Source organism: Amia ocellicauda, chromosome 18, assembly GCF_036373705.1.
Source record: "Amia ocellicauda isolate fAmiCal2 chromosome 18, fAmiCal2.hap1, whole genome shotgun sequence".
Lineage (NCBI taxonomy): Eukaryota > Metazoa > Chordata > Actinopteri > Amiiformes > Amiidae > Amia > Amia ocellicauda.
In genome coordinates, this window is record NC_089867.1 from 11,967,338 (window position 1) to 11,989,876 (window position 22,539).

Sequence of the window (22,539 nt, forward strand, 5' to 3'; positions counted from 1 at the left end):
ATCCTATCTCCAAGAAAGTTCAAGATCCTTTCAAAAAATCATAATAAGATAACCATGAAACAAGATGTGTGTAGCATAAATGATTACCTTGTCTCTTAGAAAGTAGCAAATTTGAAAAATAACAGGAAGCATGCACTCATTAGTATTCTAGAACATGTGCAAGTATTTCCAAAAAAGCAATTGAGAAGTGAGAAACATATCAAGACAGCAGCTCAGAACACCCCATTATCAGACAAATTGTAGTGTTGTTTACAGCAGCGGTACACAAGTCATTTGTGAAGCCTCTATTGCTCCTGCACTGCTGAAATGAGCTTTGAAAAGACTATAAAGCCATTTCTGCGGGAATCCTTAGCGGGTATTTGGAAACAACAAAGAAGTTACATCTATGGAGAATCAAAAGCATCACAGGTAAAAGCACAGGCAATTAAAAAGTACAAATACAGGGAAATGCAGTTAAAACAACACCTTTCACCCCAAATATGGTGTGACCTTTCTTCAGAGTAAGATATGGTGCCAGCAGTAGCCTTCTATCACTAATTGACATGCAATTAGCAACACTCACTTGCCGATAACCACTACTTAAAGCACAAACACTAATCACTATTTGCTCCAAATACAAATAAGCATGGCTGATCTTAGACAGAGAAAATGGGGTTAACCTACTTACCTCATTCTGCCTTAGAGCTTTAATGCTTTAGACATAGCATAACATGCGTGTGACAAAAAGTTACTTAAATGAATTGCAGTCTGCTGATCACAGGATTTTTCTGCTCAAACTCAAGATCACTAAAGCTCTTCTTCCACAGTGATGACTGGGGAAATGCAGTAGATACCGTGCATATGTGCGTGTGCCTGTGTAAGGGATTGCTGGTTTGTAATTCTGCTTAAGTGGCTGCTTCAATAAGAAATGTATGGCACACAGCAGTGTTGATGCACAAATAAAAGCAAAGACTGGTGTAGTATCAGAAATCTCATTAGGAAACTATTTTTGCAAGATCTGAAAAATCGTAATATATGATCTATCCATTACAATTTTTTTGTTACTTTTTCCAAATAGCACCCAATGCAAGACATAGGTGGAAAAAAAAAAATTATATAGATTTGTCACAAGCAAATTATATGGAAAGCTGATAACTGCATTACGCACAAGACAAACAAAAACAAAAAGTCCATAAATATGTAATGTTATCAATTTACTTAATGACTGAATTGAAGATGTTTAAAAAAATATTCAATATGCTGTACCATTTGCGGAATAATTATCAGATGGATTAATGACATGAAATGAAAGAATCAGTAAAGGGAAGGGAAGCTTAACGAAGACTGGATTTAGCAAAGGATATATTTGAAGAACTGCTATTGATTTAGGTTGTTTTCTTGTTTTGTTTTTTTAACTATAATGGACACTTTCATTCCATTGACAACTTCTCCAAACACCACACCACAGCAATAAGAGTTAAGTGAAGACTGAGATCTAACTCTTAGATCTAAGAGTCCACAGACTGTCTTTCCTACACCAACTCAGCCCAGTCTCGCTGTGAGAGGTATCTCACAGTTTTTCTGAGCAAATAATATAGTGCAAATCCACAAGCCTATGTTTCACTGATGGACACATTTTGCATGCATAATTAATTACCCACTTTTGCTACAAAACATAACAGTGTTTGCTGATTCTCAATTGCAAGTGTGTGTTTTGCAATTAAAGGTTTAACTATGAATGTACATTATATATCTGTTGTTTTATTTATTGTAAATGAAATACAAACTCCTGCTTTTAAAATGTTTGCAGCAGTAACAATTGAGCACAAAACGAGGGATCTGAAGGGAAACAATACTATTATTACCCTTCATGAGAGTCTGATCTAGGTACTGTAGTAAACTGGACAGTAGGTGGTTCACATGTCAAACAAGATTAAAATGAAATGCCCAGAAATAAAAAAATAAAAAAAGATTTTAGTGGAATAATACACATTCATTTTTGCTTTCATCATGAAAACAAAATCATCCGTTTCAGTTCAGTTTCTTAAGTTACAATTTTTTTACATTGATCAACCTTAGGTATTAAAACTGACATCAGCTAAACAGAGGTGCCATACCCATCCAAGAAAGTGGGTGATTAAGGAGGAATGGATCTTATTTCCATAATTTTCCCATGACAAAAATCTATCTGAGATGGAAGGATTCATCCCCCTTTTTTGTTTTCCCCAAGTGTTTTGAAAGCCTGTCACAGGAACTTAAAACACATAAGGCCAAATAAAATAAACATATTTTGTAATTTCCCTCAAAGGAACAATAAATGCTAGATGAAAAGATATAGTTAAAACATGCATGTAACATACATTCATTACTCATCGAAAGCCTGATGCTTGTTATGCATGACATTTCGATGTATGTTTACTGTGAGGATATTTAGATGCATCATGCATGTGATTTCATATACTTTGGTTGAGATACAATATTGTATACAATTACTGCTTTAATATTGAAAGCTTATGTAATTAATTATTCTATATGTTACAGATTGGGTATAATTAATCACGTCTATTTCTTTAAGGCTATATTCTTACCATGCCAAATTCACTTACATCACTGCTTTTTACAATAACACTCTACTTGGGTTTAATCCAGAAGTTTTGTTTTGTTTTGTTTTTTAACTTCAATCATGAGGAAGGAAATTAAACTCATGCTGTATGAAATATTAATTGCAAAATTCATGCTTTTCTCAGGAACAAAAAATTATTGTATCAACTGGATGTCAGGAACAAATAAGCAGCTAGAGATTTCCTTTTGCCAGATAAGAAAAGGAAAAATACGCTTCAGCAAAAAGGGCTGCAAAGAATGTAAACAGTTTATTGGCAATGGAGTTATCCCACTATAATGAAACTAATTACCACAACATTTCAGCTCGCTTTTTCATTTCCACATGGCCTACTTGATTTAACTGAACTCTATAGAGGAATTTTCCACCTTTTGAAAATGTGATTTCACTGTCCTGCAAAAACACAATCTGAAACATTAAAAATAAGCAGAGACTGAATGTCCTCTGACATCTTTTAAATGAACTTAGTGTAATTACCTACTGTAAACCATTATACAGTAAGTCTAAACCTGCCCACTGAAAAAAAAAAAAACATTACCTTACGTATACAGAATTCCTTCATTTTTAATGTTTAAGACAGACGAGTCACTGTAATGACAGACAGTGCTGTATTGAAATCAAAAAGACAAAGCTTCATTCTGTCTTCAACCCATAAACAACTGAAACAGCTTATAAATAACTATTTACTATGGTATGTAACATTTAGCCAATTTGAATTTTTGACAGCTGATAAATAACTTCAGTGAATAATCAATTAATCAATGCTGTGTGAACGCATGAGGTTCAAAGCAATGTAGCATAAATAATCTCCTGCTTCCTTCAATATTGAGCACAAGAGCTGCATAAAACATTACTGTGGTTACATTCAGCCCAGACCAGTGACTACCCTAAGAATATATTGATGTTTTTTATTATTATTTCTTAGCAGATAGCCTACCTATTCTTCCTGATTATTATTCCTACTGAATATTACAGCCCAATTAAATGATCTTGCATAATTCTTACCACTCACATTATTATTATTAAACATCACAAACAAGAAAGCTTAACTACATAACTACAGTTTGTTTCTACATAAGAGTTTATAAACTCATGGTATTAAATTATTTATTTCCAAAGAGTAAGCAGGGCCAAGTTGTAAAATTACAAGAAGGCGGTGCACATTATGCTTTAAATACTGAGGTCTGGAGGATATTGGGGATTCTCTGAGGGAAAAGTGTGTAACTCTAGCCTGCTTCACTTAGGAGTGTGCCGGCTAGTAGCTACAAAATAACTAAATGAATGAGGCTGTAGTTACTGAGCCTCAGTGACCCTCAAACAATTAGAGTAAGTCTTTATTTCCGTTGGTTGTGCTCTCTGTTGCACATAAATATGAGCCCGTCTGATTTAATAGAAGAGAGGTCCAACTGATCAATTCTATATTGTTCTACTCTTTCTTAAGGTGTGCAGCTGATTCACACATTTAAATTAGTTCTCAGGTGCTTTTTAAACATTTTTACAAACATATTTTAAAATGTAAAAAGAGTGCACACAAACAGTAGAAAAAAACTGAAAGTGACAGTGTAATACTTTGCCTACATATATGAGTGTGTGTGTGTGTGTGTGTGCTTTCAAGCATAATTATGAGCTGACCTGAATTAAATTGAATAAAATCATGAAAGCATTCTCACTTTGCTGAAGTGACACTGTAGTTCATGCATTATTTTACACTAACTAAAATGGATACAAAATACAAATGCAAATCATTCAGCACTAACGGAACAGGGTGTCACATTTAAACTTATTTCAGCACAATAACTCATGCCATCTTTGCACAGCGTAGAAGCACTAGGCAACACAAAGTAGCAGTCAGCAACAGTGAGAATGAGATCTTGCACCGTGAAACACCTCAGACCAGTCCAGAAAGGCATCCTCTGCAGCCTGTACCGCACACAGCATGTCAATTTAATTTCCACGGAATGCATTTTATTTTATGCAAGGTGCCGTTTCCAATTCTGTTGCTGCTGCTGCTGCTGCTGCAGCCCAAGGAGCCTCTATTACCCGGTGCTTCTCGTCTCGCAATCGGGCAGTGGATTCAAGTAGAGAGCAGCACTCTGCTGTCTGCCATCCAAAAATGCAACCCTCTCGCTAGCATCCCTAACCCAACACAAGTGCATCATTGATTTCTGTATCCCTTTCCCCCCTTTGCTAAATAGAGCTGAAGTAGGGCTTACTTTCTTGTCGTCTCTGTCACTGCCTGCTGTGGTGTCCTTGCTGTGGCTGTCACTGGCAGTTACACTTTCCCCTGCCTGCCCATCCTGCTGTTCCTGCTGCTGACGGCCTCCAGACCTGGGAGAGTGGGGGATGGGATCAGAGTGCTGTGAGACTCCCTTTACATCCAGCTCCATCTTCCCATGCACTGGCATTGCAAGAGAGAGAGAGAGAGAGAGAGAGACAGAGGGGGAAAAAGAGAAAAAGGCAAGGGGGAATATTTTTCTTCATGCAGAGACAAAGGACACAGGACCAAAAAAAAAAAAAAAAACAGCAAAGGGAATCATGGAAAGAAGAAAAAAAATGTAAATAAAACACAGTATTGTTTTTCTTTGCCATACAATCTCTTCCACAGACTTTACCTTTATTAGGTGGGCTTCTATTATCCCCCAGAAAATAATTTAAAAAAAAAAAGTTTAACTCCTCATCAACAATATTGCTGTAGCAAACATGAAGCAGGCATTGACCCTATCACCCTGATTTACTCTAAGTGATCCGACAAAGGTGGAAAGCGTCCAAGAAAGCTCCAAGACAATGTTGCAAACTGGGGAAATCTCAAGGGCTGACACAGGACACTGCAACTAACGATCACCTGCTATTACTGGCTGAAAGATGAGCCCAACTTGTATCTTTCATCTCTACGATGTACAGAAACACAAATCAGACTCCAGCAAGCCAAAAAGAAAACCTTAGTCAGGTTAGGCACGTTGCAGAAGACGAATCCGCTCACCTAATCTTCCTCTTGAACTTAGAATTCACCCTCCCCTACAATGGCATTCCCATTTCTCGAGCTCATTCACAGCTGGCACAATGTCACGCTGCACTGCACAAGAACAGGAGGATATATCCATGCATATCAAGACAGAAGTTCATACTGCACTGTCAAAGTCTAATATCACTGCCCTTATTCAGCCCCTGAATTTCCTAATACTTTTGTTGAGTGTGAGTATGTCCCCTAACACTGATAATAGTCTAGGGCTCTAGACAGTGGCCAAGATCTTCCAATAGGTGGCGCACAATTGGCAGAGCAATGTTGTTCGGGCTAGACTGAACAATAATTGTCTACTATAATTTATATATACAGTACACATTTAATCTTAGTTCACAACCTACTGATGGCATGTGTTCTATGATGTGACATATCCTGTGTCAACAAACTGAGATTACATGCATGCTTTTCTAGGTAGACAAGGTTTAGCTCTGTTGGTCTCTACTACAATAAATACTACCTTATTTTTCTGAACCAACAGTCATTATTCTTTCCAAGATCCAGAGCAACACAAGGTCAATGCACAGTTATTAGCAGACACACTGTAGGAAAACCGCACTGCACTATGATACTAGATATAAACCCCGTCATGCACCTACTGTGCAAAAGTATGGTGCATTAGACAGCCATACTATTGATAGAATAATGTAAAGTTTGCAATGTATAGTTGGGAATAACAAAAACATTATGAATCTTTTACACAAATTAAAAGGTAGGATATTGATGGTGCAGGATCTTAAGAGCAAAAGTTTTAAACTGCAGTCTATTTTTTTGGTCCAAAAAACAACATTGTAATAAAACAAATAAAAACAGAAAAGCATCGAAAACCAATGCATAAAGTCCAAGGTAAAAGCCCAGTGTGAGTTTAAAGCATTGATTTTTCTTTTTTTTTTTTACAGTAGTTTTACATTTCTGCTACTGTGTAGGAAAATGTGTGGGAGCCGGCTAAAGCATAACATAAGAATAAGACAAATACATTTCAGTATACTTTGGTGAACTTAACCAGTAAGCAGTCTAATTTCAATTAAATGTGAAGGTCTTGATTCTAAAGACAACATTTCAAAGTAAAGTAGGTAGTTTTTCTTATTTTCTCCTGAACTGTGGACATTAATATTAATTGCTAGTAACAATGGTCCATTAAAGGGGTTAATATGCATTTTACTGATAAAGTTCAATGGAGCAGTAATGATGACATTGGGATTTGATTACAAAAGGCTAGATTTCCAGACTTCTGCTCTGGGATACAATTGTTATGAACACTGTAATATCACAAACAACAAAGAGAACACAGTCCAAGACTCACAGAAACACGTACATTTCCAATCAAACCTTTCTGTTAGGATAATGTCCAGCTTGTTCAAAGTATCATTTTTCTAGCATACCTGTGTTTAAAAAAGTGCAAGAGGAAGTCTGCCAAAAAACATTAATATTGAAGGTACTGTGAAACTATTTATGTCTTGGATAGAGATATTGATTAACCAAGATCAAAACGACTACAGTAATTCATAGCATTCATTAATTCCCCCCCCTATCTCGGTAATTACTATGAGTAATCACATCTACACCAGTCTGTACACCCCCACAGGCTAATATTTGACCCTTTCAATATAACACTGCATTTATTATTTGTACAAATGGTGCATGTATAGGTCTTGTGTCATGTCTCTGTTTTTCATTGTCTGCTTTACACTGATCTCAATATTTTAAAACTGACAAGCAATATGTAAGTGGACAATAAAACTATGCTGAAGATGCATATAACCATATCCTAAAGGCTAAAGTGGTGCAGTTTACCTACCCTACCTTCTTCACAGCGCATTCGCCAGTCAATCCGGTAACCATTCAATTGTTGCAGGAATCGTAACTGTCCCTCCTGACAGGTAATGTGCAGATATATATTTTGTAATTAGTTGCAGACAAACAGTGCTATATGTTCACCTACAAAATAAGTTACAATGTCCTATCGGAATATATCATATCTGACATTTCTGCAGCTAACTGATGGCACCCAGGTGTAGATATTTAACTCAGTCATCTAACTTTGTGTGCATTGCTTCAAGGGATGTATTCAAATCTTGGCACATGTCGAAAAGTAAACCACAACATTTATAAACTACCTCTGTTCAAGTTTATTTGCAAATGGCTTGTTCCTTTCATAGCTCAATTTGTTGATCTAAAACAAGCCTTTAAGTGACAGTCTAGTATAAGACGACCAAAATGGGCACCGTTTTATCTATTTGTCAGTTGTATCGTACAAATACAATGGTACTAATACATTAAACACAACGCCGGTGTTTCATAAAATTAAATATAAAACAGGTCCAAGTTAAGATAAAAAAATAGCCCTGCTGCTTTAAAGACTCTTGCTCAACTTTAAAATGCAATTAATAAATATGCACCAGGGGGGAAATGCATACTTTGTTTGTAAAGGTAACTACGTACAGTATTTTTATAAACTATAAGAACTGAAATAAGGAAATTTGTACCTTGCGCTGCAGCTTTCCAACCTACACTACCGTCAGCGGCATGGTAAAGACAATAATGTAGCAGGCTGCCTTAGCTAGTGAGCTACAGGAGTTCATTCATCGCTTTTCTTTGACGCGTTGAACTTTCTTACTCAACAGCAAGAAAGGAAATATAATAATTAAAACAAAAAAAATCTCCTGTGAAGTTATCCTTCAGGACTCTGCGGGAGCCTGTAGCTGCTGCTGCTGCTGCTGACGACACCGCAAACCCAAGTCGGCGTCACCGATGGGCGTGGTTTCCTGCTTGATCCCGGCCCCGCCCCTCCTCCGCTTTACCCTAGCCGGTCAAAAGCCCTGATCTCAGCCCAGGCGGGGGCAGCGGGCAGGGGGCAGGGGGCAGGGGGCAGCGGGCAGCGGGCAGCGGGCAGGGGGCAGGGGGCAGCGGGCAGGGGGCAGGGGGCAGGGGGCAGCGGGCAGCTCGGGGTACTTAGAAGGTGATGCAAGGCAACCAAAAGTGCTCAGTGTGTGTGCGAGTGTGCTTAGCGTTCAGACAGCTGCGCTTTGCTACCTTAAACCAGTAACCTTCAAGATAATCTTAGTTTGAAACATGTCATTTGCATACCATGTCCAATGTTTTACCCTTACTTTACCAGCTGATCATTTCAAATGATTCATAAAATATTCAGTGTAGACAAAGAAAATCGCCTTCTTAGTTCTTCCAGTTGTATTCCTTGATATAAGAATGCACTTTCCACACAGGTTTTACGTATGCAGTGCTGAGGTATACCACCTTGAAGGCATACTGAAGTATAGTAGAGCATTTTAAAAGCAAATATTGTTATTGAAAAGTATGCCAGATTGTGGAAAAAAGTAGTACATATATGCTGTTATCAGGTCCAAAAACTGTAGTGTATGTAATTGTACTATGTACTATTCAGAGCCATATCATTTATGGGTGTTTTTTGTTGGACTATATTGCAACTAATGTTCCAAAAGGTCATACTGTTGTTTCTCTAACAAAGCAAATGTTATTGTTGCCCTCAGACATCAGAACAAAGTAAGTATACTGGACAGATGCCCAGTGCTTATTTTTCTTGGTCTCACTCAGTGTAATATTTGAAATAAGATAGTTACACAAGAAAGTCAAGTCTGACTTGACTCTCAATCCGGTCATAATTAGATTTCCAGTCTCCAATATTTTAAGATACACAATTGCCTATGTAATTAATGTTGAATTTAATCACAAAATGTACTGCAAACTGTAAAATGTCCCTTTTGAAATTACTGACATCTGTGTTTCTTTATAATTCTTGTGACACAACTAATTGTATTGTAAATGGCATAAAATATGATTTTGTTTACATCCAATAGATACTAGCAGCTCAAACTGCTGTGGTGAAAATAGGCTACTGTGAGAGTAAAGCATCATTACAGAACACATACCACAAGTTCATGAGATATTTTATTGAAGTCAAACAAAATGAACATGTTTTAGAATTGACATGTTGAACATTCATTTTCAAAACTTCTATATCCAGATGAATAGTTTATACAATAGAACAATATACACTGCATACTAAATATACAGTATAAAGTATATATAATACAAAGTATTTTAAAGTCATCGGGGGGAAAAAGGGACCTTGTCATTCTGAATGAAATACTATCCTCACCTTAAAACGTTAATGGATTATGAAGTATTTTTCAGAAGAAACAAAAGAAAGAAAAAAGTTACATTAGTAACAGCAAGGCAAGAAGACTTGTAATCATACAACAAATTGAAACACAATATAAGAAATGTATGAAAACTATTGATAACTTCAAATGTAATTAATATACAGTATATATATTTATAGTTATCAGTAACATGCTAACTGTTTCTGTATATACATTTTTAATCAGTTTAAAATTAAGATATTATTGGCTAAACAAGGTCAAATATAGTTGATCTAAAGAACAAATTTCAGAATATTTTGTTTTCCTCTGTATAGATGTTGCAGGACCTACTGAATGTGCCAGGGCATCACAACTGAGCAACTGTAAGATGAAGAATGGAGAACGCCAGGCTTTTGTATAAATCTGTTAACACATAACATACTTTCCATTATAATATCCTTGGCAGCAGGTTCTTTATAATTAGAGCAAAAACACATACTCGTATCCCTTGAAATATCATTTTGTTCAAAGCTTATATTACAAATGGGTTTGACCACATATTGTTTTAAATGTCAAACACACCACTAGAAAATGATTTAAAAAAGTGAACAAAGAAAAACGAACCATTGCTTTATATTTGGAATGTATATTTTCAAAAGCCTTTATAATGTACCTTTTCTTTACAAACAGTCAGAAATCCAGCACCATTCGAGAAACTGATTCCTCACACTAGTCCATGATTTCCTCCAGAGAGATCCCCGTCTTAAATCTTATTCCTTCAATAAGGAGAAAATCACCTCTCTCTTTGAATGTTTCTTCATCAATCAAGTGACATTGTGATGCCTAAAAAATATACCATTTATTAAAAAGTTCAGTTCTTATGTAACCAAAAAAATCAAGCATCTAAATACTGGTATATTGGTATTGAATGGACAGTGTTATTATAACCACTCCATGCATTTAGCACAGATGAACAAAATTGTAAGTCTAGAAATCAGCTGATCAGATTGTTAATGTTGCTTCTGTAGTCAGCAACACTTAATTCAATGCTCAAGTAGGGAACATTTTAACCCAAGTCTTACATATAAATTTACTTAATTGATAATTAGATTGAATAATACATAACAATGCAAAAACATTAATATCATAAAATGTTACACTATATATATATATATATATATATATATATATATATATATATATATATATAATACCAATACCGTTTCAGATTTCTTGTCTTCTAATTCACAGGTGCTTTGTGCTGACCAGCAATCTGCACATAATACAAAATAATGTCATTAAAAAGTGACACATATGTAATATTATCAAATATATGTGAATGGGACATTAAAAACACCCTGAATTTGAAGAACAAGCTTGAAATTCCACATTTTGCGGATTTGAGTTTTTGTCAGACAATGAGATATTCCCTATTAATCAAAACATCAGCTGATTACTTCCTGTAAGCTATATCCCAAAAAAATGAATAAATGGTATTTCCAAAAGAAAACGAAGGGGAAAAAACCCATTCATACATCTCTTCTGCTGCCTTTTCATTGTTAGTGATAGACATGAGTAATTTCAAATGATGCAAAAAAAACTAAAATCTAATCAGCAGAGGTCACTGCATTAATCTTGGCTTTGCTCGTTTCTCAAAGATGAAACATCTGAAGTGAATAAAGTGCAATACAGCAGAACCCTTTAATAGTGAGAACGTGTAGAACGTGTTGCTCAGGACATGTAGGTTTATCTCTGTAGTATCACAAGCAGAACTTACAAGAGCAATTAATCAATAAATAGTGTGAAACAAATAAGATATATGCATTCTTGATGGGATGTACGCTTAGCTTTGGACAGATGAGAAAACACGGTGTTGTGCGTTATGTGTAATGAAGCAAGGGCACGTGTGCAGCATTGTAATTATTTGTTGAGCAACATACTTACAGAAGATTAATTAATAGGCATATATAACTATGAAAAACACAGAACAGCACTTTCTGGTTTATCAATGTAATTATACCTCATAATTTTCTTTGGTCTAGTCACTACTTTTAAAGCAGCTTCTATTAAATACATAAATACATTCAAGGTCCTAGTAACAACATTTGTTTTTGTGAAGTAATGCACATACCTACATTTTCTTGAAAACGATGAAACAAGGGACTGTAATAATAAATCGTATCACTAGAAAGGCACATCTACAGAGTTTAAATGTATATGTACACAAATGACAAGAGCATATTTATTATCTATGCTCACACTGAAATCCCTTTCATATTAGATGAACACCCCCAGAAATACAGAAGCTTGATAGTGTTGTGCCATTCAACATCTAGCATAAACCTTGACACACACACTACCAAAAGTTTTAGAACACCTACATTTTTCCAGTTTTTATTGAAGTTTACACAGTTTAATGTCTCAATGTACTTTGAAATTAAAGCATAGAACAGATGAACAATTGGAGATAAAAAAATGTGTTTAACAAAATTTAACCCCTGAGCTGACAAACCCCTCTGGTACCATTAAAAGGGCACCAAATCCGTGCGCTTCTAACGATTTTACATAATTGCATCTGAACTTTGTTTGATAGAACATCAAATAATATATACTGGATTAATCGTTAGATTGTTCTGAACAAAACAAGCCGATTTGCAAAGAAATCCGATCAAAACTGAATGATCTGCGACTGTCTGAATGAGACCATCTGGTGGGTGACATGGAAACTGTAAATTGGATGCGTTTGAGAATTTAACACACTGGTAGCCAAGAGAATAAGCTTTCAAACGATGTGCGCATTGTAGGAATACAGTGTAACTTCTATGCACAGGGGCTGCGTGTAACACTGCCAAATAATGCTTAAGAGGGTGTAGTAAAACAGTATATAACTCTGAAATGTACATTCTTTTTCAGTTTTTGGTAACCTAAACTTATTTTTTTTACCTCTGGCAGTTTACCACTTACCTTTGTACCATTTCAGGTTACTCACTGTACTTGAACTACTTACATTTCAATAAAAACTAGAAAAATGGGGGTGTTCTAAAACTATGGACCGGTAGTGTATGAGAATATTACACACAACCATAGTTGCTACTGTGTATCCCAGTCTTGTCCTGCTAGCTGGTGTCTTGCCGTCTTAAGTGGCTCAGTGCATGAATGATCCCAAATCCCAAATCGGACTCTGACGTGGACCACAGCAGGTTGTTTTAGTTTTTATTGCAGAGTCCTACTGACCATCCCTGGGTCTTGATGGCAAGTGGTGCAGATATTAAGGGTCCACTACATTGTTAATCAGCAACATTTCAGGTTCACTGGAAACTGAGGCTGGCCCAAACAAAATCAAAACTTCTCCCTACATGCCAATTGCAAATTACAAACCCTGAACGCGGTGGTTGGCTTCCACTGGGTAGAAGCAAGATGAGCCTCATTTATAATTTACAGTTGGCAGGTAGACAGACATTTTCATTTAATTAAGGCCTGACTGACCATGAGACATTCAGCAGTGCTTTCACTCTGGACCACTCTCACCTCACTCTCACCACCATTATCACAAAATGGTAACAAAATATTTTGAGCATCTATTCATTTATACCCACTCTTGTACATTAAGCAGGCCATACATGTGTTGTCACTGCAAACCTCAATGTGAAATATGTGCTAAACTGACCATGTTTTGGCAGGAAAGTGTTGTGCTGTTACTTAACCCACAAAGCAAATGCTTTTATATGAATACAACTTTCAGTACATGTCTATTTTCATTCCCTAATTACATCTCCAGTTCAATTTGTGTGTAATATTGAATGTATGTATATATATATATATATATATATATATACAGTGAGGGAAAAAAGTATTTGATCCCCTGCTGATTTTGTACGTTTGCCTACTGACAAAAAAATGATCAGTCTATAATTTTAATGGTAGGTGTATTTTAACAGTGAGAGACAGAATAACAACAAAAAAATTGATTTGCATGTTAATGAGTAAAATAAGTATTTGATCCCCTATCAATCAGCAAGATTTCTGGCTCCCAGGTGTCTTTTATACAGGTAACGAGCTGAGATTAGGAGCACTCTCTTTGAGGGAGTGCTCCTAATCTCAGCTCGTTACCTGTTTAAAAGACAACTGTCCACAGAAGCAATCAATCAATCGGATTCCAAACTCTCCACCATGGCCAAGACCAAAGAGCTGTCCAAGGATGTCAGGGACAAGATTGTAGACCTACACAAGGCTGGAATGGGCTACAAGACCATCGCCAAGCAGCTTGGTGAGAAGGTGACAACAGTTGGTGCGATTATTCGCAAATGGAAGAAACACAAAATAACTGTCAGTCTCCCTCAGTCTGGGTTTCCATGCAAGATCTCACCTCGTGGAGTTTCAATGATCATGAGAACGGTGAGGAATCAGCCCAGAACTACACGGGAGGATCTTGTTAATGATCTCAAGGCAGCTGGGACCATAGTCACCAAGAAAACAATTGGTAACACACTACGCCGTGAAGGACAGAAATCCTGCAGCGCCCGCAAGGCCCCCCTGCTCAAGAAAGCACATGTACAGGCCTGTCTGAAGTTTGCCAGTGAACATCTGAATGATTCAGAGGAGAACTGGGTGAAAGTGTTGTGGTCAGATGAGACCAAAATCGAGCTCTTTGGCATCAACTCAACACACGTGTTTGGAGGAGGAGGAATGACCCCAAGAACACCATCCCCACCGTCAAACATGGAGGTGGAAACATTATGCTTTGGGGGTGTTTTTCTGCTAAGGGGACAGGACAACTGCACCGCATCAAAGGGACGATGGACGGGGCCATGTACCATCAAATCTTGGGTGAGAACCTCCTTCCCTCAGCCAGGGCATTGAAAATGGGTCGTGGATGGGTATTTCAGCATGACAATGACCCAAGACACACAGCCAAGGCAACAAAGGAGTGGCTCAAGAAGAAGCACATTAAGGTCCTGGAGTGGCCTAGCCAGTCTCCAGACCTTAATCCCACAGAAAAGCTGTGGAGGGAGCTGAAGGTTCGAGTTGCCAAACGTCAGCCTCGAAGCTTTAATGACTTGGAGAGGATCTGCAAAGAGGAGTGGGACAAAATCCCTCCTGAGATGTGTGCAAACCTGGTGGCCAACTACAAGAAACGTCTGACCTCTGTGATTGCCAACAAGGGTTTTGCCACCAAGTACTAAGTCGAAGGGGTCAAATACTTATTTCCCTCATTAACATGCAAATCAATTTATAACTTTTTTGAAATGCGTTTTTCTGGATTTTTTTGTTGTTATTCTGTGTCTCACTGTTAAAATACACCTACCATTAAAATTATAGACTGATCATTTCTTTGTCAGTGGACAAACGTACAAAATCAGCAGGGGATCAAATACTTTAATCCCCCACTGTATATACATAGATAGAGGCTGAAGATCAATATTACATGCACAGCAGTACTTCTTTCTTTACCACGCCTTCTAAGATTTTTCCTCACCTAAAAGTTGAACAATAATCAAATTAATTACTTAATGTAATATAATGTAAAATAATAAAAATGTTTAGTTATATCCATATGAAGTAAAATAAACACATGAAGAATATGGTGAGTCTTCTAATAATATATAATCCCAACAGTGTGCTGACAATAACCACCAGATCCAATAGAATATGATATATTTTATGCTCCCCCCCCACTCTAACTACTAAGAATATTTAATTATCTCAAGTGGATTTAAAACTTACTTTTTCTTTATTTTCAGTGTTCTTCTGGTGTTTATTCATTTATTTCTGTAAAATATGTTTTGTAAAATGCTGAATAGTAACTATACATTTAACAGCATAACCAGATTTGTGAAATACTATCATGTTGTTTTTTCCTGCTTACTCCGCATTGTTGCTGAAGGTCAGAATCTCCTATGATTCGAAATGCATTTCAAATGATTCAAGGCATTTGAACTTCATCTTACTCTATTAGATCTATGGGTAACCCAAAAGTATTAATTTTAATGGTAGGTGTATTTTAACAGTGAGAGACAGAATAACAACAAAAAAATTGATTTGCATGTTAATGAGTAAAATAAGTATTTGATCCCCTATCAATCAGCAAGATTTCTGGCTCCCAGGTGTCTTTTATACAGGTAACGAGCTGAGATTAGGAGCACTCTCTTTGAGGGAGTGCTCCTAATCTCAGCTCGTTACCTGTTTAAAAGACAACTGTCCACAGAAGCAATCAATCAATCGGATTCCAAACTCTCCACCATGGCCAAGACCAAAGAGCTGTCCAAGGATGTCAGGGACAAGATTGTAGACCTACACAAGACTGGAATGGGCTACAAGACCATCGCCAAGCAGCTTGGTGAGAAGGTGACAACAGTTGGTGCGATTATTCGCAAATGGAAGAAACACAAAATAACTGTCAGTCTCCCTCAGTCTGGGTTTCCATGCAAGATCTCACCTCGTGGAGTTTCAATGATCATGAGAACGGTGAGGAATCAGCCCAGAACTACACGGGAGGATCTTGTTAATGATCTCAAGGCAGCTGGGACCATAGTCACCAAGAAAACAATTGGTAACACACTACGCCGTGAAGGACAGAAATCCTGCAGCGCCCGCAAGGCCCCCCTGCTCAAGAAAGCACATGTACAGGCCTGTCTGAAGTTTGCCAGTGAACATCTGAATGATTCAGAGGAGAACTGGGTGAAAGTGTTGTGGTCAGATGAGACCAAAATCGAGCTCTTTGGCATCAACTCAACACACGTGTTTGGAGGAGGAGGAATGACCCCAAGAACACCATCCCCACCGTCAAACATGGAGGTGGAAACATTATGCTTTGGGGGTGTTTTTCTGCTAAGGGGACAGGACAACTGCACCGCATCAAAGGGACGATGGACGGGGCCATGTACCATCAAATCTTGGGTGAGAACCTCCTTCCCTCAGCCAGGGCATTGAAAATGGGTCGTGGATGGGTATTTCAGCATGACAATGACCCAAGACACACAGCCAAGGCAACAAAGGAGTGGCTCAAGAAGAAGCACATTAAGGTCCTGGAGTGGCCTAGCCAGTCTCCAGACCTTAATCCCACAGAAAAGCTGTGGAGGGAGCTGAAGGTTCGAGTTGCCAAACGTCAGCCTCGAAGCTTTAATGACTTGGAGAGGATCAGAAAAGAGGAGTGGGAGAAAATCCCTCCTGAGATGTGTGCAAACCTGGTGGCCAACTACAAGAAACGTCTGACCTCTGTGATTGCCAACAAGGGTTTTGCCACCAAGTACTAAGTCGAAGGGGTCAAATACTTATTTCCCTCATTAACATGCAAATCAATTTATAACTTTTTTGAAATGCGTTTTTCTGGATTTTTTTGTTGTTATTCTGTGTCTCACTGTTAAAATACACCTACCATTAAAATTATAGACTGATCATTTCTTTGTCAGTGGACAAACGTACAAAATCAGCAGGGGATCAAATACTTTAATCCCCCACTGTATATACATAGATAGAGGCTGAAGATCAATATTACATGCACAGCAGTACTTCTTTCTTTACCACGCCTTCTAAGATTTTTCCTCACCTAAAAGTTGAACAATAATCAAATTAATTACTTAATGTAATATAATGTAAAATAATAAAAATGTTTAGTTATATCCATATGAAGTAAAATAAACACATGAAGAATATGGTGAGTCTTCTAATAATATATAATCCCAACAGTGTGCTGACAATAACCACCAGATCCAATAGAATATGATATATTTTATGCTCCCCCCCCACTCTAACTACTAAGAATATTTAATTATCTCAAGTGGATTTAAAACTTACTTTTTCTTTATTTTCAGTGTTCTTCTGGTGTTTATTCATTTATTTCTGTAAAATATGTTTTGTAAAATGCTGAATAGTAACTATACATTTAACAGCATAACCAGATTTGTGAAATACTATCATGTTGTTTTTTCCTGCTTACTCCGCATTGTTGCTGAAGGTCAGAATCTCCTATGATTCGAAATGCATTTCAAATGATTCAAGGCATTTGAACTTCATCTTACTCTATTAGATCTATGGGTAACCCAAAAGTATTAATTTTAATGGTAGGTGTATTTTAACAGTGAGAGACAGAATAACAACAAAAAAATTGATTTGCATGTTAATGAGTAAAATAAGTATTTGATCCCCTATCAATCAGCAAGATTTCTGGCTCCCAGGTGTCTTTTATACAGGTAACGAGCTGAGATTAGGAGCACTCTCTTTGAGGGAGTGCTCCTAATCTCAGCTCGTTACCTGTTTAAAAGACAACTGTCCACAGAAGCAATCAATCAATCGGATTCCAAACTCTCCACCATGGCCAAGACCAAAGAGCTGTCCAAGGATGTCAGGGACAAGATTGTAGACCTACACAAGGCTGGAATGGGCTACAAGACCATCGCCAAGCAGCTTGGTGAGAAGGTGACAACAGTTGGTGCGATTATTCGCAAATGGAAGAAACACAAAATAACTGTCAGTCTCCCTCAGTCTGGGTTTCCATGCAAGATCTCACCTCGTGGAGTTTCAATGATCATGAGAACGGTGAGGAATCAGCCCAGAACTACACGGGAGGATCTTGTTAATGATCTCAAGGCAGCTGGGACCATAGTCACCAAGAAAACAATTGGTAACACACTACGCCGTGAAGGACAGAAATCCTGCAGCGCCCGCAAGGCCCCCCTGCTCAAGAAAGCACATGTACAGGCCTGTCTGAAGTTTGCCAGTGAACATCTGAATGATTCAGAGGAGAACTGGGTGAAAGTGTTGTGGTCAGATGAGACCAAAATCGAGCTCTTTGGCATCAACTCAACACACGTGTTTGGAGGAGGAGGAATGACCCCAAGAACACCATCCCCACCGTCAAACATGGAGGTGGAAACATTATGCTTTGGGGGTGTTTTTCTGCTAAGGGGACAGGACAACTGCACCGCATCAAAGGGACGATGGACGGGGCCATGTACCATCAAATCTTGGGTGAGAACCTCCTTCCCTCAGCCAGGGCATTGAAAATGGGTCGTGGATGGGTATTTCAGCATGACAATGACCCAAGACACACAGCCAAGGCAACAAAGGAGTGGCTCAAGAAGAAGCACATTAAGGTCCTGGAGTGGCCTAGCCAGTCTCCAGACCTTAATCCCACAGAAAAGCTGTGGAGGGAGCTGAAGGTTCGAGTTGCCAAACGTCAGCCTCGAAGCTTTAATGACTTGGAGAGGATCAGAAAAGAGGAGTGGGAGAAAATCCCTCCTGAGATGTGTGCAAACCTGGTGGCCAACTACAAGAAACGTCTGACCTCTGTGATTGCCAACAAGGGTTTTGCCACCAAGTACTAAGTCGAAGGGGTCAAATACTTATTTCCCTCATTAACATGCAAATCAATTTATAACTTTTTTGAAATGCGTTTTTCTGGATTTTTTTGTTGTTATTCTGTGTCTCACTGTTAAAATACACCTACCATTAAAATTATAGACTGATCATTTCTTTGTCAGTGGACAAACGTACAAAATCAGCAGGGGATCAAATACTTTAATCCCCCACTGTATATACATAGATAGAGGCTGAAGATCAATATTACATGCACAGCAGTACTTCTTTCTTTACCACGCCTTCTAAGATTTTTCCTCACCTAAATGTTGAACAATAATCAAATTAATTACTTAATGTAATATAATGTAAAATAATAAAAATGTTTAGTTATATCCATATGAAGTAAAATAAACACATGAAGAATATGGTGAGTCTTCTAATAATATATAATCCCAACAGTGTGCTGACAATAACCACCAGATCCAATAGAATATGATATATTTTATGCTCCCCCCCCACTCTAACTACTAAGAATATTTAATTATCTCAAGTGGATTTAAAACTTACTTTTTCTTTATTTTCAGTGTTCTTCTGGTGTTTATTCATTTATTTCTGTAAAATATGTTTTGTAAAATGCTGAATAGTAACTATACATTTAACAGCATAACCAGATTTGTGAAATACTATCATGTTGTTTTTTCCTGCTTACTCCGCATTGTTGCTGAAGGTCAGAATCTCCTATGATTCGAAATGCATTTCAAATGATTCAAGGCATTTGAACTTCATCTTACTCTATTAGATCTATGGGTAACCCAAAAGTATTAATTTCCAAGATGAAGCGAATATAAAAAAAACATAAAATGTAGTTACTAAATGGTTTAAAAAATGTCAACTTTGTAAGTGCTTTTTAAAACAATAATTCCAATAATTCCCAAAAACACACGCAGCTCTGAACTTACTTTCCAGAACTTTAAAGTGGCACATCTCGAGTCTGTCTTCACACTTAAGAGGCTGAAGTTTCATGGCTTCCTCCAAAGCACACTCATATGACTCCATCAAGCCTTTCAGATTTTTGGGCTATGTTGAAAACAAGGCACAGTGTCAAGGTATATATATACCCAATATATAAAATCACAGTTAATGTACTCAAGAAGACACTGATAAAACAGTCAGGCTTACTAAAATACTATATAGGCTACCTCTAGCAGTCTTACCTTAGCAGCTGGGATAGGGTAAGGACTCACAATGCGTGCAGAAGCCCAAATCCTAGAGTGAGGATTCCCTAGAAATTCAGCATGGTACCGGTCAATGTGTCCATCAGTGTCATAGGTCACATAACTCCCAGAAAGGGGGTCGGGACACAGAATGGCAGGCCACCTAGTGAAGGGGCACAAATAAGTATATACAAATAAGAGCAGCATTGCTTAATAGGCAGAAATAATTAAGGGAAGTTATTCGATGATGTCTTGTAATTGTAAAACCGATCTACACCTATATGGAGTAAGAAAGTAAGCCAAGATTACTAATTTTGATTGAGTGTTTGAGAAGAAAATACTACTATTGTGTTGTTGTAATATATGACAAAGATTAAACAATAATAGTCTCATTAAGTTAAAGCAATGCATATTTTACAGATCTGCAAAGATCAGCTATCTAAACCAACTCAGCATATTTGAACACTGATGACTTTGCGTTAATTAAAAAAAATATATATATCTAATTTACGGCTCTGAAAAGGGCGAATAAACATTTGTCTGACAGGTATTCACACCTCAAAGAAAGACTGGAACTATGAAAGACAATGCACTGTGATGTGAAGCTGAAGCAGCCGGGAAGACAGACTGGAAATGTAGCCTCCTTAGTCAGCAAACAACCAGTCAATTGAAAGAAACACTACAGCAAACAGGCAAAACTCCTTTGTCATGTATGTGATCAGTTACGGGTTTATGTATAGCTTATTCAAAAGTGCTTCAAACTGAAAAGCTGCAACCCCACCAGAAACATTTAAACATTTTTAGACAAGTGGCGCATTTCTGGTCAGTTAAAAAACAGAAAACACACTGTGCTGTGAAATATATACATGGGGGAAATCCTTTTTTCTAAATTGTGGGTAAAAATAAGAGGTGCCTCTGTAATTTTCATTAAATCACATGACAGTTTATTAGTATGTATTACCATGGCCATTTGCTTGCTTTAATCATGACCAAGCTCCCAGCTGGAAGTGGAGAGTAGACAAACTTCATCCCATGTCCATACAGGTCCGTGTGATTAGGAAACCACTCTTCAGGCACTAAACAGCTGCTAAAAAAAGGATCTGGGTTCATGTGGCAATACCAGGGAGCATTAGGAGTGATTATCTCAGCATCCTTGTTCAGCACCAGCCTCCATTTCAGGCAGGCACATTTTATACATGTAATTTGATGCTTCGTTCGCAGGAGCATTCAAACTCATTGTCTTGGAGGCAAATTGTCAATATGAAAGAGGGTTTTCTGTTTTGGAAAGAAAACAAGATCCAAAACAAACAAACCAAATTTTGATTAACTTTTACATTGTATTTCTTTGTGGTAAATTAAGACAGATGCAGATTACTGTCAATTGTGATAGCTATGCCTTATTTTATTTTGTGAAATTGCAATTTTACTAAGTGGTCTGAATAAGATGTCCCCAGGTCCACGTGGTCTGTGAATACAAATGGGTTGTAGAGGGATAATAAATATCGTTTGTATTTATACTATATGCATCTGTAAGCAGCAAGGAAAAATATATCAACATATGATTTTTCGTTTATAGCATGAGGTTTTACTTGTTTAATTTGGGCTGCATACGAATGAACAGGGCGAAATCGTTAGGCCTAAAATTAGCCCCAGCATTATTTAGCTGCTGTTATAAAATATATTTATATTTACATCACATTTACAATTTGCGAACTACATACACACATTAAGACGTTCAAAATAACTTTTTAGTATACTTACAATAAGTATTTTGCGACAAATCTCGGAAATGTCCGTTTTCTCATTTAGACGATCTGGGGCGGTTACTATAGCAACTCCCGCGCTGTCAAGTGATTCACGTTTATTCTTATTTTTTATATATTATTTTTATATAGTTTTTTGATAAATAAATACATATTTTTAAATGAATATTTTAAGTGAAAGTCGCAATCTCAGCTTGTTAGTGATACCGAGTTGGTGGAGAATCTACTAGTTAGCTATATAACATAAAAACAATATGAAAAAGAAGATGAAGAGTAAAGATGATGAAGAAGAAGAAAATCGGCGCAAAATATTGTACAGTGTAGCCAAAATGTACGTATACAAAATATAACAATACAAACATAAATAATTATTTAGCCTATCAATGTCCTTCTTAAATTATAACTTTGTGCTCCTACATCATTACATATTCAGCATAATAACCATGCTTCTTACATTTAAATATATATATTTGGTTTTCTGTCAATATATGTAAATAGTGTATAATCAGTACAGCAAATGGCGCCT

The 22,539-nt window shown here is 37.2% G+C and overlaps 1 protein-coding gene across 1 annotated transcript; it reads right to left on the reverse strand.

Moving 5' to 3' along the window:
• Nucleotides 1–9,596: 9,596 nt before the first annotated feature.
• LOC136713598 (zinc finger CW-type PWWP domain protein 2-like) lies at nt 9,597–22,101 on the reverse strand. Its single transcript, XM_066690729.1, has 6 exons — nt 22,012–22,101; nt 21,212–21,337; nt 20,251–20,413; nt 19,996–20,113; nt 10,960–11,012; nt 9,597–10,582 (listed from the first exon to the last, which is right to left on the reverse strand). The coding sequence occupies exons 1-6, from the start codon at nt 22,053–22,055 to the stop codon at nt 10,469–10,471; spliced, it is 618 nt and encodes a 205-aa protein (XP_066546826.1). The 5' UTR covers nt 22,056–22,101; the 3' UTR covers nt 9,597–10,468.
• Nucleotides 22,102–22,539: the final 438 nt, after the last annotated feature.

Coding starts and splice junctions, on each gene's coding strand:
- LOC136713598 (XM_066690729.1), bottom strand. CDS start 22,055: ATGAGAAAACGGACATTTCCGAGATTTGTCGCAAAATACTTATT. Junction 11,013..19,995: donor CCACTTTAAAGTTCTGGAAA/GTAAGTTCAGAG, acceptor TATTATGTGCAG/ATTGCTGGTCAGCACAAAGC. Junction 10,583..10,959: donor AAGACAAGAAATCTGAAACG/GTATTGGTATTA, acceptor TATATTTTTTAG/GCATCACAATGTCACTTGAT.